The 19,457-nt window shown below is 43.1% G+C and overlaps 1 protein-coding gene across 1 annotated transcript; it reads left to right on the top strand.

Moving 5' to 3' along the window:
* Positions 1 to 4,836: 4,836 nt before the first annotated feature.
* Positions 4,837 to 16,906, top strand: EIF3L (eukaryotic translation initiation factor 3 subunit L). The gene is made up of 10 exons (XM_056847464.1): positions 4,837 to 4,915; positions 6,757 to 6,818; positions 6,999 to 7,068; positions 9,432 to 9,505; positions 10,135 to 10,306; positions 11,730 to 11,884; positions 12,120 to 12,290; positions 13,222 to 13,719; positions 15,559 to 15,639; positions 16,789 to 16,906. Exons 1-10 carry the CDS (start codon positions 4,837 to 4,839, stop codon positions 16,825 to 16,827), a joined length of 1,401 nt encoding a protein of 466 aa, XP_056703442.1. The 3' UTR covers positions 16,828 to 16,906.
* The last annotated feature ends 2,551 nt before the right edge of the window (positions 16,907 to 19,457 follow it).

Here is a 19,457-nt window from a genome sequence, read left to right as displayed (position 1 = left end):
GGCCGCCGCCGCCGCCGCTCCCGGCTGCGCGCGACACCGCCTAGCGACCGGACCCGGGAGGCGCGCGCCTGAGGGAGGCGTAACCATAGGACCAATGGGAAAGGGGCGAGGAGAGGGGCAGCTGCCGGAGCCACTCAGGAGGCCGTCGCGCCGCCAGGGGGAGGCGGGCGAAGCGCGTCAGCAAAGGGACGTCAGCCAATGAGAGGTTGGGAGGTCGAAAAGCGAGGGTGGCCCTCTGGCTGCGCTTCCTGCTCTGGCTGGAGCCCTCCATGGGCGGGGCAAAAGAGCTGGACTAGAAAGCAACGTTTTATTTTTTTTGTTTTTGTTTTTTTAAAAAATTTTTAAACAAAAAGGGGGAAAAAACCAATACAAACAACAACAAATGCAAAAGAAAAAAAGTATAACAATATAGAGAACTACACAATAAGAATGATATATCTGTAAAAAGGTTAAAAAAAAGATTCAAAATACAATCATTACGTTCTTATTACAATCATCTTACCCATTTTGTTCCCACCCCCCTCCACCAGTGTACCCTTAATCCCTCCCACCACCGTGTTGAACTTCAGGAAAAGCGTCTAAACAGTTTATTAATAGATTATTTTAACAATAATTTATATTACCGACGTTTAACGGAAAAAAAATTAATAGCAGAATTAGAAACTCTATATTCTGATTGCGGCACTTTGGAAGACTTCTTTACTCAAGGGGTGGTTGTGTTGTGGAATTCATGGCAGGTGTAGGTCGTGATGGCAGCTAGCATAACTTTAAAAGAGGGTTAGACAGACAGGTGAAGGATAGGCCCATCGATGGCTTCTAACTATAGTAACTAAAAGGAACCTCCATAATCAGAGGCAGTAAGCCTCTGAATACCAATGCTAGGCGACAGCAACAGGAGAAGGCTTTGGCCTCCATGCTCTGTTTATTGGCCCTCCGGGACATCTAGTTTGAAACAGAATACTGGACTAGATGGACTCTTGGTCTGATTCAATAGGTCTTGTCCTACATTCTTACTCATACCCTCTCCCCAGCAAGTTTTTTGACTGTTCCCTACATTGGCTGTTAGAATAGGTGTGACCCATGTCTCCCATCGACTCTGTAAAGTGCCCTGCAGCTACAGAGATAATTGATGAAATTTTGTTTATTTGTGTATTTTATTTTTACCCCACCCTTTCCCGACTGAAGTCAGGCTCAGGGTTGGCTAACAACCCATAAAATAGTAAACAGTTAAAATGAACACATTATACTAACATCCGGTTAGACATTTAAAATTCTCACAGCTGACTTATGGCAACCCTGGTGGCTTTTTTCAAGGCAACAGAAATTCAGAGATGGTTTGCCATTGCTGCCTCTGCATCCCAATTCCTTGGAAGAAGCTAGGGTTGTCAGGTCCCTCTTCGCCACCAGCAGGTTTTTTGGGCAGTGCCTGCAGAGGGCGGGGTTTGGGGAGGGGCTTCAGTGCCATAGAGCCCAATTGCCAAAGTGGCCATTTTCTCCAGGGGAACTGATCTCTATCGGCTGGGGGTCAGTTGTAATAGTGGGATACCTGGAGGTTGGCAACCCTAGAGGAAGCCCATCCAAACACTAACCAGAGCCGACCCTCCTTAGCTTCAGAGATCTGAAGAGATCAGGCGAGCCTGGGGCTATCCAGGTCAAGACTTAAAATCTTTACTAACATTAAAATTCTAGTTGGTGTCCCTATTATACTAATAACAGGGAGAACAACCATGGAGGGGGAAGAAGAAAAGCAGAAGGGGGAAAAAGGAGGGGAGGGGGAAACCAAGAAAAAGGAAAGGACAGGAGGCCAGCTAGAGTGGAACTGTCACTGTCCTCAACAATAGGCCTGGTGGGATATCTCGGTCTTGCAGGCCCTGCAGAATTGAGCCAGGTCCCAGGTCTCATTTGATAAACAGTTCCACCAGGCTGGAGCCAGAACTGAAAAGGCTCTGGCCAAGGACATCCGGATACTTTTTGGACCAGGGACCACCCGTAAATTGTTACTAGCTGAGCGCAGTGCTCTTTGGGGGGGGGGTAGAGACGGTCCTACAGATATGATGGTCCCAGACCGTTTAGGGCTTTAAAGGTCAACATCAAAACCTTGGACCTGATCTGGTACTCATCTTGGAGCCAGTGCAGCTGGTGGTGCATTGGTTATATATTGGCTCTCAATCGGGTCCTGTAAGGACCTGCGTGCCTCCACATTCTGGAGCAATTGGGAGTTTCTGGAGCAACTTCAGGGGTAGCTCTGCATAGAGTGAGTTACAGTAGTCTAATCTGGAGGTGATAATAATAATGTTATACCAAAATAAAATAATGTTATTTCAAAATAAGAAGAAGTAGCTGGGCTATTGGTAAATGCAGGACACAAAAAAGCCAGCATGAGCACCATGTGTTGTGTATATAAACAAGAGTAATAAAGGCTAACTAAAAATAAACAAGAGTCTTGTGGTTCTTTAAAGCAATTACTTTATTTATTGAGGCATAAGCTATCATGAGCCACATCCCACTTCATCATATGCATGAAGAACAGGAGGAAAAACTCCACGCTCCTGCCTCTTTTCAGTCCAACTTGGCAGGAATGATGACATTTCACTCTGTTGATATATGATTTGCTACAAAGACAGAAACTATAAATTCTGATTGAGAAGTTATGACTAAGTCTAAATTAAGGCTTGTCAAAACTTGTTTGTCAGAACTATTCATCTTTTATCAGACTTAGATCTTTAAAGCGCCATTCTAAACAGAATTACCTTGTCTCTAAATCCTTTGAAGTCAGTGAGCTGAGAAGGTCTAACTTTAGTAGAAAAGAGCAAGAGTCCAGTAGCACCTTAAAGACTAACAAAAATATTTTCTGGCAGGGTATGAGCTTTCGTGAGCCACAGCTCTGAAGAAGTGAGCTGTGGCTCACGAAAGCTCATACCCTGCCAGAAAATATTTTTGTTAGTCTTTAAGGTGCTACTGGACTCTTGCTCTTTTCTACTACTGCAGACAGACTAACACGGCGACCCACTGTGGAAGGTCTAACTTTGTTTGGGATTATACTATGAGAAAAAAAAGGATTCTTGCACAGTAAGATGGCGACCCCTCGTTTCAGAACAAGGCATGCTTATTTATATTCAAATATATCCTGACACCAGCAGGTTTTATAAATTTTAAAATAATAGGACTTAATTTAAAAGCTGCTGGCTGATTACTGAAGGTATACCTTTTGTCAATGAAAAAGGTTTTTTAATCTCAAGATTTAATAAAACTGTAAACTTGTAACTATTTATATGTTTGGCTTTCTCCTCGCAGCCCTAGTTGACAAGCCTTCTAGTTCAAGAACATTTCATGACAGCAGCACACCCCCCCGTAACAAGCTTCTTGCGAAAACAGACCAGGTTTAGTTGTCTGTTTCTGGTCGGAGCGTGTTCTCCCGGCTTCCGGCTCGTGCCGGAAGTAAGGCTGTTGGTAGTCGGAGCGCTTCCGCCTTGCGACGCGGCTCTCCTAGTCGGCCGCTTCAGCGCGTGGGCTCGTTGTTCCTCCTTGCCAAGTCCCGCACGTCCTCTGCGATGGAAGATTACGACGAGGTACCGGTGGCGACCGTTGACTCGCCGGCCTCTTGGTCGGCGAATGGGGAGTTCAAGCCCGCCTTGCCTGGTGTCCAGCCAGCCTAGTGGGTTGAAATAGCCGGCTGGGGGCCTAGTTATGGGGGGGGGGGAATGGGGCCTGTCGCCTGTGCTTGCATACGCGTTGGGCAGGAAGACGGTGAAGGATTTGTGTTCGTTGGGACTGATAATACGTCGCCCCACCCGGGGCCCACAAGAGAGTTGCTCCGACTCTTTTTTGTGTGTGTGTATATATATATGTTATTATTTTTCAATAATTGCTATACATCTCATTTGACAATACATCCCATATACCAATCTTTGAATCGATAAAAAATTGTTAGGTGTATGTCTTCAGTATTAAATATAATTAATAATAATTGATTTCCCCACCAACTTCCTCCCTCCCTACAAATATCTAGTGTCTCCTTTGTATTAACATTGAGTATTGCTCCGACTCTTGACAGGGTAGATTTCTCTGGGAATGCGACCTGATGTTTCTTTAGGGTTGCCAACCTCCAGGTGGGGCCCTGGAGATTTCCTGGAATTACAACTAATCTCCAGATGACACCGATCAGTTCTGGAAGAAATGGCTGCTTTGGAGGGCAGACCCTTTGGCATTATACTCTGCTGAGGTCCCACCCTTCCCTCCGCAGGCTTCACCCCAGGAGTTTCCCAACCCAGAGTTGGCAACCCTATGTTCCTGGCAGCGGTGGGGGTGGAAATGGCTGGACTAACTTTCCTTTCCGTGTTTTCAGGGCACCTATGATCCCTACACTTATCCTGGTGACTATGATATGCACACAGGTGAGTCCTTTCTATCATTTTGGTGGTGCTTCAAGGTGATTATTTTGTGGGGTTGGTAGTATCCGAGGGGTTTGGTTATCAAAGCAAAGGAGAATGGCATTCAGTAGTGGTCATCACTTTTTGGAGGAGATGAGGAAGGAGAGGAGTGGAGCTGGAGCCAGTGTGGAAAGGTTAGAGATATGGAGCCAAAGAGATAGAAAGTTGAGGTGGGGGGATGTTGCATTTTCTTTCTCATAGCTCTCTTAATGAGAATATTTTCCCCAACTCTCAGTAACTTTAACATTGTTGTTGTTTCCATCGCATTTGACAGGAGATCCGAAACAGGATCTAGCTTATGAACGACAATATGAGCAGCAAACTTACCAGGTGATTCCTGAGGTGATAAAAAACTTTATCCAGTATTTTCATAAGACTGTGTCCGATCTGATTGATCAGAAAGTGTATGAGCTGCAGGCCAGTCGTGTATCTAGTGATGTCATTGACCAGAAAGTATATGAGATCCAAGACATTTATGAAAACAGGTATGATTTCAGTTTTCTTGGTAAAGTTTGAGGATCACAATTATTTCAGTGATATCATCTAATACTAACACTTGGGAGAGACTGCATAATTGATGGATATGCATGTGAATACTCACAGCAGCTCAGCTTGAAAATGAACTCTAGAACATTACATAGGAAATTATCTTACAGGGCACTCCTATGCAGAGTAACTGTTGTCTAAACCTATTGAAATTAATGGGGTTAGAATCTGTGTAGGGTTGTGCTGCTGTAGTGTCAGATTACTGATCCTGTTGAGAGCTGTATTGTGGCAGCTTTCTCCAAGTTCTCAATCCTTCTAACTGCTATCCTTTTAGAAATGTTAGGGACTGAATGTGGGAATTTCTGCAAACTGTTGCCCTTGATTTAAAAAAACAGGCTGTGGAAACTGTTTTTCCACTCTTCTCTACTGAGGTCTGTTCAATTTTCACAGATATGTACATTGGAAGACTTGTTTCTGACTTTTGTCTCTACTGTGTATAGACAGTGAGTGGTCTTATTCATTCAAAAAATGAGAAGTACAAAGAATTTGGGAAAAATCGAAAGAGATACGGTTTTAACCATTGCATCCATTGTTGCATCTTAATCTCTGTAGTATTTAAGAGTGAGTCACTAAACACTGTTTTGCCCTTGTGTTGCAGCTGGACCAAGCTGACTGAAAGGTTCTTTAAAAACACACCATGGCCAGAGGCTGAAGCTATTGCTCCGCAGGTTGGAAACGGTATGTATTTTCTGTCTCCTTTTGTTGCTTTGCTGAAGAGGGAAACAAATGGCTTGTTTTAAAGAGGAGATGCTCTGCAGCCTTTGTCTTACATTGGAACAGTCCATGTTTTTCAAATCTTCATTGACATGAGGAAACTCAGAGACAAACTGAATTGAATTTGGCTCCTCTAATTCAATGGGGATTGTGTTAGTGGGTGCCTTTTTCCTACCCTGTATTCCTACCTTGTTTGCCACAGTCAGCACCCGTGTGTAGAGATATTTCCGTGTTACAGTATTCTGGGCCTCAGTAAACTATCTGATGTCTTTGACGGCCTTCAAAGCAAGAAGAGTTTTTATTGCCCTGTGACATGACATATGCTGTGCTATTGAATGGCAGGTACAGCCAAACAAATTACAGTGTTTGTGTCTTTATGGGATAGACCAAATAGAAGCCCTCTCCCACGATGCTTCATTTTTTTTGGTACTTGGATCGATTGAAGTTTAGAAATGGGAACTCTACTGATTAACTTTAGACTTCCACCTATACGACAAATTTCTTCCTGTAACTGGCTTGCAGACCTATCTTATACATTTTAATTGTAGGTAAGTTCCTCTGGGCAGTGGGGCTTATTCCCTAGTAAGTGTATATAGGACTGCTGCCTTAGTGGCAAATTGATGTGGCTGAGTGTGAATGTGATTATTAAAACCATAAGAAAGTAAATGAACCCTGCTTTACACTGATGGTTTTGATACATGTATGTTTGCTGGCTTTGCTGATAGTGTAACTTTGACTTGGAGCTGCTGATTGTGTCTTTTAGAATTTTTGGTCACATTGGTAATACTGTGTATTTCAATGGTCAGTTGTTCTTAACCCAACTACAAACAGATAGAAAAGATGGGGATGGGAGAGGAAGATATCTAAGGCACCTGCTGGGCATTCGTTAGATATTCCTTTAGATATTTAGGGCCAATGCAACATGGACTGCAAGCAACTTGCTTGGTTTATGTAGAATCTTTGGATTATGTTTTAAAGGACATTTTGGGAAGAACACTTTCCTCTGTCTTTCACCATGAGAGAGACTGGCTAGACTCTTGTTTACTTGTCTGCTTTTTCTCTGCAGATGCAGTCTTCCTGATTTTGTACAAAGAACTGTATTACAGGCACATATATGCTAAAGTCAGTGTGAGTATCAGAGTGATTTTTTTTTCTGGTTGGAAACAAATTTGCTGGTTCTATTACTGTGTGCACCCTGGAGCTATGGCTGTGTGTTCTCTGGGTGTTTTCTTTAAGTCATATGCACCTCCAGTGCTTGAAGCCTGAACTACTAAGACTCCTTCATATAGTTTCTCTATTTCTTTGCAGGGTGGTCCATCCTTGGAACAGAGATTTGAATCTTACTACAATTACTGCAATCTATTCAACTACATTCTCAGTGAGTAACTAGAATTTAACTGCCAGTAGATAAAAAATGGGGATCAAAAATATAATTTGCTTTATTTATAGCCCGTCTTTCTTGCTGAGACTCAAGGTGGATTATAAAATATTTTAAATTCACGCAGACACCATAAGACATCCAGTAAGCAGTGCAGTAGGACAATTCCTGGCCATAGGTTGGTAATTTCCGGCATGCCTGACTATTTTGCTCAGCACAGCAGCAATTGACCTGGAGAGCCTGAGGTCACAGTGCAGAGGCAGAAATCTGGCTGGAAGCCTGCAGGATCCCAAGACAGGGTCCTCTCCTGTACAGCTATAATTGTTTAGAGCTAGAATTTGTAATGTAGTAGTTCTGTGAGTTTAAGTGTAAATTCTCTGTCTAGTTCCCTGGTGGCCTTCTTAAGACCCTGCTCACGCAAAAAAAAATTCAGATTGTCATTTTTTGCATTTACGCTCCTAAGAGTATGCATTGAAAGCAAAACCACTGATGTTTTATATAGACATTTCTAAAGAAGACTTATTTCAGCTCTTACTCTTGTTAAAAGAAATCTTTGTACAACATTGATTATACAAAATCAGTCTTCTCAATGTATTTTTTTTTTAATTTCGCAATCACAAAAATACCCAACAGGCATCTTTTGGCACCCTGAAGGCTATTAGAAGTTTATTCTATTATAAGCTCTCATGTCCCAGAGCTGTTCAAAGAAGAGTATGCTAGAATAAAAATGTGTTTACCTTCTGGAGCCATGAGAGGTTTGGTTTTCATTGCAACTGTCTCACATGGCTAACCCTCTGGAGCAGTCTATACCCCATTAAAAGCCCTGGCAAATAAAATGGCCTTTCAGCACCTCCTAAAAAGTTCTAGAGCCAGCACCTCCTCGAGGAGCATGTTCTGGAAAGTGGAAGCTGTGGTAGAAAATTTGTGGGTTCTACTTGATGCCTGTTGGAAGAATTTTCCCTTTGCCCTCTCCCTCGGTCCTTGATGTAAATGGAAAATCTCTGCTAGCCTACTCACCAAAGCTTAGCAAAAACCTTAGTTCGTTGTGCATGGTTCTCTGCCTGCTTCACTTACCAAAAAGCAACCCAGAGAGATCTGGAGAAACACTCTTACACAGCACACAGAACAGATAAAGTAAATCATGCAGCTTTATTATACTTACAAGGAAATATAAAGCAAAGAGAAAAAGCAATACTTAACTAAATATATATATATATATATTTAGTTATGACAGAATATAACAAAACTTACACACATGCAAGACAAACAATTACAGACAAACAATTACAGAGGCCTCTGGGTCAATTCTAGAGAGAGAGATGGCAACAACTGGGAAGCCTGATCTCTTTCCCTAGAATGACAAAATACCAGGATTTTGGGAGGCTCTTTTATAGGTAAAACTGTGGGAGAAAGATTTTTACAACAGCCCTCCTTTCAAGTTTTCCCGGAGATGGCCTTGCCATGTTTTTGTTTTGAAGCTTTCTGTTCCCAGAGTTTCTGACAAATGTTTGCCTATGAAGTCTTGTGTATTTTAACACCTTCCCCCAATCTAGCAGATAGATTGCTGCCTGACCAAATGTCTGTTCTCTCCTTAAACAATTACAAGCATCCTGGTGTGTTTTCTTTTGGGTAACTAAGCCCTAGCCTGCAATTTCCTTTAAGATCAGAGGCCCTAATTGGAAACTGGGGTCAGCTAAAAAGTCAGGTCTTCATGTGGCTATAGGTTATAATATTAAGATATAAGTGTGGTTATTTTTAACCCAAACTCATTTAATATAACCTAATATTTTTAATATGAACTAATGTTCAATACAAAGAATTCTCGCGACAATGCCAGTGAGGCTACTCTAAGCAAGGGTGGGTGGGAAGGAGGGCAACAGCTAGCAGGCAGCAACCGGAGGACCACAAGTGGCACACTGGGAAGAGATGGTCCATTAGATGTGTGGGACCTAGGCTCTAAAGGTCATAACAGAAACTTGAATAGTACTCAGAAACAAACCAGCAGCCAATGAAGCTGTTTTAAGGCCGGTGAGGTATTCCATTGGTTCAGCCCTGACGATATTTGGCTGCACTCTGAACCAGCTGCAGTTTCTGGGTGATCTTCAAAGGCAGTGCAACACTTAGTTGGGGAGCAGATAGGTGGTAAACCCAGTGCAACTAATGGACAGTCTTGGCCAGTACACCATCCTGCTTGTTAAACAGCAAGGCTGGGCCCATGAGCATCCCCCCAGGCTCTTAACCTTCTCCGCAAATGCCAACTTTCTCCATTCCTTTCCTTAGCTCCTGTTTATCTATGACATGAACATTTGCTTACAGGAGTTCTGTCATGTTATATATGTTCCTTTGTGCACGTTCTTCTGTAGATGCAGATGGCCCAGCTCCCCTGGAACTGCCCAATCAGTGGCTCTGGGATATCATCGATGAGTTCATATATCAGGTATGAAAACCGGTTGCCAAGGTTGTGTTTATTCCACCTGCTTTTTTTAAGGTTAAAAAAAGTTTTCATCCCTTCCAGCTAATAATGAGCAGTTTGAAAGTATGTAGGCCAGATTATACCAAAGGCTCATAGATCAAGGTGGTTCTTTCCACAGAGCTTCCAGTTGTCTTTTAGGGGCACCTCATGATTTGGTCACTTCACCTGTCCCGTTACTCCTGAATGTATGTTGGACATCTGTGGTTATATTTGAACTTTTAGATGAATTGCATATTAAAGTAATTTCTTTATGCAGAATGTAAAAAAGATAGGAAATAAAATGTGCTGCCTGTTGATAATGACTTTGGGGTAGGGTTATTGCTTAACGTGCTTAATGTATTTGTTCGCACACCAAATTTTCTATCAACAATTCAGCGTCTGGTTAGCATAGACTCTTGTGTTGCTTTTTCTGCTGAATAAAGAATGTAATCACTAACTACATTTTAATGGGGAGTTTTCTCCTCTGGTGTATGTGGAATTTGGGGCATTTAGGCATTTATGTTACTAAAATTGCCTTCCCCCTTCTGTTCTGGCCATGGGCAGCTCTTACATGGTGGCACTGCATTCTCATGTATGTTCCTCTTTCTTGACAGTTCCAGTCCTTCAGTCAGTACCGCTGCAAAACAGCCAAGAAGTCCGAAGAAGAGATTGATTTCTTGCGTTCAAACCCCAAGATCTGGAATGTCCACAGTGTCCTCAATGTATTGCACTCCCTTGTGGACAAATCCAACATCAATCGGCAGCTGGAGGTCTACACTAGTGGAGGTAATGAGAAGAGGAAAGTAGATGTTGCAAATGAGAAGTGGTCATTCCCTGAGTTCCAGCCTGACTACAGATATTTGTTGGCCTGCTTGAAAAGACTGCCTGAGTCATTTCACAAACATTTATTGAACACATGAAGCTGCCTTATACTGAATCAGACCATCAAGGTCCATCAAAGTCAGTATTGTCTACTCAGACTGGCAGCGGCTCTCCAGGGTCTCAGGCAGGCGTCTTTCACATCACCTGCCTAGTCCCTTTAACTGGGGATGCCAGGGATTGAACCTGGGACCTTCTGCATGCCAAGCAGAGGCTCTGCCACTGAGCCATAGCCCCACCCCGTGTCTCCTTTGGTTATTTCTTAATTCCAGTGCTGACACACTCTGAGATATTCTCCTCACCTTCTATCTGCTTGATATTTACATCATAATCTGCAATGCTGTTACGCTAATTTAAATCCCACTCATTTTGTTTCTAGGGAGCTAAGTAAGTCTAAGTGCATAGCTTGTTCATAGATTGGGCTGAAAGAAACTTTTGGTTTTGAACATTACTTTATCTTTAGACTACATCTAATGTGGATTGGTGGTGGAAAGTGCTGTCAAGTCACAGCTGACTTATGGCAACCCTGTAAGGGTTTTCAAGGCAAGAAACATTTAGAGGTGGTTTGCCATTGCCTGCCTCCAGGTCACGACCCTGGTATTCCTTGGAGGTCTCCCATCCAAATACTAGCCAGGGTCAACCCTGCTTAGCTTCCAAAATCTGACGAGATTGGGCTAGCCTGGGCTATCCAGATCAGGGCTTAGTTCCCTCATTAGTGATTCCAGCACAAACATAGTTATTCAAAAGTAAGTCCCAAAGCTCAATGAGGCTTACTCTCTAATAAGCGTGCTTAGGGTTGCAGCATGCAGCTGTGTATTTGAGCATATTTGAAAGTATTCCCAATTCAAATTAGTGGGACTGAGTAAACATAGATCTGGTTAATCACTACATCCATGTAAAAGGATATAAACAAATCTTTTAACTCGCTGTAGATTAATAGGTGAAGTTACTCTAATCCATGGTAGTGATTGTAAGACTAGAATCAGAGGTTGGTACTAATTTTAGACTGATTAAAATTGGTAATGTCCAAATAGGAGTATCTCTAAGGCATCATTGGAACTAGTGCAATTTTGAAGTGCTGTGATAAATTTTTATTAGTGTTCTTTGGGCCACAGGATTCTTGATTGTAATTGGACTCATTCAAGTCCACAAATGTTATATGTTCTCCATTGTCTATTATATGGAGAATATTTACTATACTATTTCTGCCTGTCATGAGCCAGTGTAACATAGAAAGAAAGGGAACAGGTGCAATCTTCATATCTGCCACAGTGTGCGTGAGGGCCCTTTCAAACCCCAATTAAAAGCATTCCTCATCCTCTCGTTCTAGGTGACCCTGAAAGTGTGGCTGGAGAGTATGGTCGCCACTCCCTGTACAAGATGTTGGGCTACTTTAGCCTTGTGGGTCTGCTGCGTCTCCATTCTCTGCTGGGAGATTACTACCAGGCCATCAAAGTTTTGGAGAACATTGAACTTAACAAAAAGGTGATGGAAGTCAGGCCTTAAATCCTTCCTTCAGTTCCAGCAGTTGTAGCATTTAAAAAGAATATGCCCTGTAAGAAAAGCTTGCTTGTTCTCTTTCCCCTCCCTCCAATATTGAACCATGTAGCTACTTCCTTTGCTGTCATGTGTGTCAAATGTAGAATCCCTGTAGAATTGTGTTGTAGGCTGGAAAGGATTAATTCCTGAGTTTTTCATTTGCCTTCCCTTCCCATCCCAGAGTATGTATTCTCGAGTACCCGAGTGCCAGGTCACTACCTATTACTATGTGGGTTTTGCATACCTCATGATGCGACGCTACCAAGATGCTATCCGGGTCTTTGCCAACATCCTCCTGTACATTCAGAGAACCAAGAGCATGTTCCAGAGGACAACCTACAAATATGAGATGGTAAGATGCCCTGAAGCCCTTTCCCTGTGCTCTTGACATGCCACTTGGTGAACAGCTGGGTGAAATCTTCACCTTTGCTGATGCTGTCATTTCCTTCCTCCCAGGCATGTGACCCTCCTAGATGTCATGCAGATGGTGCCTTATAGGGTCTGAACCCAAAGCAGGTGTGACTGAGGGTACCATAAAATGTTTGCAAGAAAATGAGGCTACAAGAAACACTGTTTCTAAGGGATTCACTGGGATTGGGATTAACCACACCCTCAAGTGCTGTTGCCCTAGGAGAAATTGGCACATCCAAACTGCTTCGAGCCCCGTTAGGGAAAAGAGAGAGCCTTTTCCCCCATTGGGGCATAAAATAGTTCATAGGCCCTAAAGGGAAGGGTTAAAACCCTGTTGCAGTATCATAGCCCTGTTCCAAATCAGGAGGCACAATGGCTGTTTCCAAGACAACTGAAGAGAGGTAATTATGGATCTGTTTTATCCAGTTAATCCCTTGAAAAAGTTAATTGTAGCTTCCAGTTCTCTGGCTGTGTTGTGTGCATCTTGCAGACATGTTAATAGTACCTTCAGTTAAGCCTCTTTTGGCTGTAGACTTGCTGGTACTTTGCCATCAAACTCATTCGAAAGCCAGTGCTTACTTTTTAGGAACCAACTTCTTGACTCCCAAGTGTCTGACCCAGCAACTTCAAACTTAGTCTTTGCCTTCAAGACTTAGTTTTACTAACTGGACCTTGTTTCTTGTAAAATTTGTCTGTGCTCCCTGTTATGCCCTGGATACTGTGTATGGATGTGAAACTTTAAAATAACTTTGGCAAAAAAAATTTTTTTTTAATTATTTTCCAAGTTGGCATTTACTCCTGGGACATCTCCTTAGTGCATATAAAAGATGCAGAACTGAATGTTTTTAATGGCAGCTTCTTTTGTGTCACAGATTAACAAGCAGAATGAGCAGATGCATGCCCTCCTGGCAATTGCACTCACCATGTACCCTATGCGCATCGACGAAAGCATTCACCTGCAGCTCAGAGAGAAGTATGGGGACAAGATGCTGCGCATGCAAAAGGGAGACGCCCAAGTATACGAAGAGCTGTTCAGCTACTCCTGCCCCAAGTTCCTCTCGCCTGTGGTCCCCAACTATGACAACGTACACCCCAACTACCACAAGGAGCCTTTCCTGCAGCAGCTGAAGGTCTTTGCCGATGAAGTCCAGCAGCAGGCCCAGCTCTCCACCATCCGCAGCTTCCTGAAGCTCTACACCACCATGCCCGTCGCCAAGCTGGCTGGCTTCCTAGACCTCACCGAGCAGGAGTTCCGCATCCAGCTGCTGGTCTTTAAGCACAAGATGAAGAACCTGGTCTGGACAAGTGGGGTCTCTGCCCTGGATGGGGAGTTCCAGTCAGCCTCGGAGGTGGACTTCTACATTGACAAGGTTTGTCATCTCTCCACCCACAGCTGGAAGTTCAGGCTGGTCAGGCTATTCATAGAATCATAGAGTTGGAAGGGACCACCGGGGTCATCTAGTCCAGCACAATGCAGGAAATTCACAACTACCTCCCCCCCACACCCCCAGTGACCCTTACTCCATGATTTGCTCTCCCTCTCATGATTTGCCTTAGGTCATAGAATCAGCATTGCTGACAGGTGGCCATCTAGCCTCTGCTTATAAACCTCCAGGGAAGGAGAGCTTACCACCTCCCGAGGAAGCCTGTTCCACTGAGGAACCACTCTAACTGTTAGAAAATTCTTCATAATGTCTAGACAGAAACTCTTTTGATTTAATTTCAATCCGTTGGTTCTGGTTCAACAGAAAACAACTAGGCACCATCCTCTGTGACAGCCCTTCAAGTACTTGAAGATGGTTATCATATCACCGCTCAGTCTTCTCCTGTTCAGGCTAAACATACCCAGCTCTTTTAACCTTTCCTCATAGGACTTGGTCTCCAGACTCCTCACCATCTTCGTTGCCCTCCTCTGGACACCTTCCAGCTTGTCTACATCCTTCTAAAATTGCGGTGCCCAAAACTGAACACAATAGGCGAGGTCTAACCAGAGCAAAGTGATACCATCACTTCGCATGATGTGGACACTATACTTCTGTTGATACAGCCCAAGATCACAGTTCTTAGGACACCCATCTCCAGGCAGCGGTCTGGAGTCCTCGGAGAGGAATGTGCTTTCCATTTATGTAGGAAAGGGTTCTGAGGTTGGAAATGCCAGGAATGAGAGGCTGGCATGAACATTGTCATCACATACATTTGTTTTTTAGTGCAGCCAGCGCAAGAGGTACACCATCTTACCATATCAACAGTCCCAAATGCTTACATTCAAAGTGGGACCTTCTGCAATTTTGCCAAAGCATTCTATTCTGTTCTGAAACCTTCTGTCCTCCTTGGTCCAATTTTCCCTTTTGTGCCTTGCAGATAAATTATATTAAATGGGTAGTGCACACTCATGCCTTTAAAACAATTTATCCCTTTTCTTATGAGATATGCTGTGTGTCCTCTGGGTATCACTCGATCTGTTCTTACGAGAAAGAACTCGTGTTTGCATGGACTGTGTCTTGCATTCACATGAACCATGTTTCTTGGAGAGCATTTACAGTACCAGTCCTAAGCAAAGCTACTCTCACCTAAGTCTGTTGAAGTGGGTGGATTTAGAACAGTGTGGCTGTGCCTAGGATAACACTATTTCACCTTTTTTCCCTTTCATTGATTTTTTTAACGTTCCCCATGTGGGTGCTGCATATTGCACTTTTATCCCACCCTTTTTGTCCAAGGAGTTCAAGATGGCATACACAGTTCCCTGCCTCCCTTGAAATACTGTTCAATTTTCATCCTTTTCTTTGCAATGCAAACAATGTGCTTAAATTAGGGCTTACTCCCCTGCTTCACACCTACAAGATTAATCTCTGCAGTTTTAGAAAGACTAGTTTGGGATGTATATTACTTGCTTGTGATTGTACTACAGGTTGAAAATTGGTCTATTTAAGAGACTCTAATAGCTTTATAGAACCTGATAATCTGTTTACATTTTTTAAAACATGTAGTGTCTAATGGGAGGAATAAATTCAAGGGCAAATGATCTGTCTCGGATGGAGAGAACTCTGGTAAAAACACAGCCTCTTTACTGGCTGGGTTTTATTTTCGATACAGAGGAACAAAATCTGAAAAATAGCCCCAATTCCAGGCTGGATTAAGCATAATACTTAGCAGTTCCCTGTTTGCTGATATGGGCTGTTCCTTACTGTTGTCTGTCTCTCTCTTGGCAGGACATGATCCACATTGCAGACACAAAGGTGGCTCGCCGCTATGGTGACTTTTTCATCCGGCAGATTCATAAGTTTGAGGAGGTGAGCAACTGGGTATATGGGCAGGGGCAACTCACTAAAAAAAAAGATGTCTTCAAGAACCTGAGCAGTAAGGTAAAACACCTTTCTGCAGCTTTTCAGCCAGTGCGTCAGAAAAAGAGTGTTTGCTATCATTTTTTGTATGAGAAATGGAACGGGCATCAGTTGTTCTCAACAGCAGTGCCTCAAATGTTAGAAACGCAAGGGCAGTTGCAGCCATTCTTCTGCGAGAGTAGGGGAATCTCCAAAGGCTGCATACCCCCCTACCTCTTGTCTCCTGCGGCTTGCCAGGGTTATGTATTGTGGGTGCTGCAGCTTCCCAGCAGAGGTCACTAAAGCACCAGAAGCCCATCTAGGGATCCGTTCCGAGAGAGTGAGCATTCTATGAGGACAATGGCTGTGCTGTTCTTTTCCCTCGTACTGTTCATGTCCTTCTGACTCTCGTTCTCAGAAGCAGTAGACATGGGACAGGGATGGAAAAGTACCTTTCCAGATATTGGATGAGCATCACCTGGGGTACTGTCTATTTTTGTCTCCATAAGTAAAATGTCAGAATTAAGGATTCGGACACAATTCGTTGGAGAGCAGGCATCAAGCATTCAGAAAAGTTGGCAGGAGCTAGGCATATGCAATCTAGAATAAGGAATTTGGAGACAGAAAGGGAAGTTAGGAGTTTTCAGATTTCTAAAAAATTCCTGGAAGAAGGCTTGAGGAAAGTGAAACAATAGATGCAGGTTATGTACAGCTACCTTCGGACTGATTATTGATTTCCTAACTTTAACAGCATGGAATAAGCTGCATAAGAAAATGCTTTCATTTTTTGGTTGCTATTAAGAAGTCAGACAAGAACCATTCAGGAGCAATATAGTTCTAAGAAATCCTGTCGTGGATTTGATTAATGATCACCCTTGAAATCCTTTCCAGCTGAAATGATAGTACAGACTTCTAGCTGGTGCTAGAAATTCACCATCTTAGTCATTTCTGTAAGTGGGTTTGATTTAATTTTCCGCCTTAATTACACTCAGTGCTGTCAGGGTGAATGATTAGTCGGGTCGTAGCCCTGGATTAATGCCTGGTTGGGCAATGGCTTCAGGTTACACATATATGTGTTCCCCTAGAACCTCTTTGTAATTGGGTGTATATCTTTTTCAGCTGAATCGGACTCTGAAGAAGATGGGCCAAAGACCTTGAAAGTCACCTTGAACCATTCTCAAGCTGTCTGGCTGTTTTCTCTTGCAGGCAAATGGAGTGGGAGGGGACATGAGCTAAGAATTCTGGAATTTTCTATAGTTATGCACCATTTTGACTTGGAGAGCAGATGGCTCAGCTCATACAAAGGACTAAGAAATCTTATTAAATGAGTGGAATCTGTCTGTGGAGTTACAGTTCATTTGTCCCTTCAAGGAAGAGGTGGTCCCACTTAGATATCTTAGCATACTCTGTGGGGAGTGCCCCATTTCCACTTTCTGAGAGGAGTGTAGATATGGTTTACAAGCAGCACACATGAGCACTTTCACATAGCTATTCACTGCTTTGAAAAGTGACCTTGCTATGCTTGTTTTAAAACAAAACCATGTTTGTTTTAAAACAAAACTCCCATTGGGGAGGGGCTGTGGATCAGTGATAGAGCATCTGCTTGGCATGCAGAAGGTTCCAGGCTCAATCCCCAGCATCTCCAGTTAAAGGACTAGGCAGGTAGGTGATGTGAAAGACGCCTGCCTGAGACCCTGGAGAGCCGCTGCTGGTCTGAGTAGACAATGCTGACGGACCAAAGGTCTGCTTCATTATAAGGCAGCTTCATGTGTTCAATCCATGTCCCTTTCCACAGCTGCTTTACAGCACAAGAAGGACACCTGAAGGAAAAGAAGAGACTCAGCTTTTCCTGTGATGCAGTGTGGGTTTAATCCAGTTTCCATTGAGATCCCTTGCAAATCTCAAGCAGTTGTTTGTTTATATATACATATATATTAAAAGTAAACAAGTTCCCAATATAATTTTTTTACCAAATGTGCTGAAATGGCTTATTGCTCCCTTTTAAAGTCCTTTACAATGGATCTCTGGAGTAAGCCTTTCAGGTTGCCTTTAAACTTTTAGGAAACACAACCCAATCTATTTCTAGTTGCCTGTTATAATAGCTGTCAGTGTATGATTGAAAACAGCAGGTGTTTGGGGAAGCTTGTTTCAATGATGAGAAAGCGTTGTGGAAAGAACACAAGCAATTTGTTTCCAATTTCTTCCATTGCCCAGCCACTGGGAACATGTACGGAAGCTACAGTTGCAAATAGCTTTTATCTTTGCATTCAATCTGAGGTTTGCATTGGTTGGGAAAATGTGATTGCCTTCTGGGAGGCATCTTGTAATAAGCTGTGTTCATGCATTTACTGCAAACCTGGAAGGACTCACTTGAGGAAATAAGCATATCTAGGGGAGTGTTCATCCATCACTGTACAGGTTCACAATACCAAGATGAAGTTGTCTGTGTTAGAATTTGGCATCCAAACAAGTTGCCTGCCTCTCCCTCCCCCCTTTTCAAAAAGGTCTTGCACACATGGTTGTGGAATAACATTTGCAAACAAATCAACTCAGAAGCTTATTTATTTAAGAACCAAAGTAGGGTTGAACACATCTGTCAGTTCCTTCTCTCCCCTATTCTCCCCCCCCCCCCCCCCCGTTCTGTGGTATCTTACACTACCAAGACTGGTCACGCATCTTTGGTCTTCTACCTCTCCTCTGCCTCCTTGGTCATTGACAGAAAATCACATGAACCTAGATTCACTGACCATCAGAGTCTGTAGAATACTGTGCAGAGTAAGTACACACATTTACATCTGCATTTGAGCCACTGGTTTGGTTTTTATTTGCTTAGGCAGAGTACACACAAGTATTATTTCCCCCAATAAGGGAGAAGATTTTAAAATGTATACCTCTTGCATTCTGTACTAGTCTTCATTGGCAGCTGATTGCAGACATATACAAGGTATAAATCTTGACTGAAGATCAAGAGTTGTGTTGTAGGAGGAGTATATGGACAGGTAGTAATAATCTGCTGGATCTTGTTACACTAATGCAGTAGTTCTCTGACTAGTTTCTCAGCATTCAGGGGGAGTTTGGCTGTCATCTGCTCAAGAAGAAATGAGACTGCATGATCCACAGCAGAGCGTTTGGTTGACCCACAAAGAAGCAAAATGTGGCAGTTGAGTTTTAGGGTACGAGTGGCCCTATTTGTCAGGGGTTCTTCACATGCAGAGAACCGCTTTGCTAGTGGTTATAGCTGCAAGTAATTACGCCCATTGTCTTAAAAAGCAGCAACTTATTCCAACCAGCCCTGACCTGGATGGCTCAAGCTAGCCTATCTCTTCAGATCTTGGAAACTTCATTTGGTTCATAATTGGATGGGAGACCACCAAGGAAGTCTGGGATTGCTACACAGAGGCAAGCATCTCTTCTGTTCATCTCTTGCCTTGAAAACCCTACAGGCTTGCCATAAGTGGGCTGCGACTTGACACTTTTCTTCCAACCAGTTTAAAGTAGCACTAAAGAGTTTTATATTTTGACCCTACCCATGTTTATTTGGGAGCAAATCCCTTCAATGTCAATGGTACTTGTTTTCTAATAAGTAGGGTAGTGCTGCAAAGGCATGATCCTAAGCAAAACCTGCTTGCTTGGAAGCCATTTAGTTCAGTTGAACTTGATTCCAAGGGACTGGGCCCAAGTAAACTAGAATAGAAGTACAGCCTGAAGCTTCTTGCAGAAGTGTAGAATCCTCTGCCTAACCATTTTTTGGGTAAAGGGAGGATTTGGTACTCCATATTTTGAGCATG

This window comes from Euleptes europaea, chromosome 3 (genome assembly GCF_029931775.1).
Source record: "Euleptes europaea isolate rEulEur1 chromosome 3, rEulEur1.hap1, whole genome shotgun sequence".
NCBI classification, from domain to species: domain Eukaryota; kingdom Metazoa; phylum Chordata; class Lepidosauria; order Squamata; family Sphaerodactylidae; genus Euleptes; species Euleptes europaea.
This window is presented reverse-complemented; position numbering and strand designations above follow the sequence as displayed.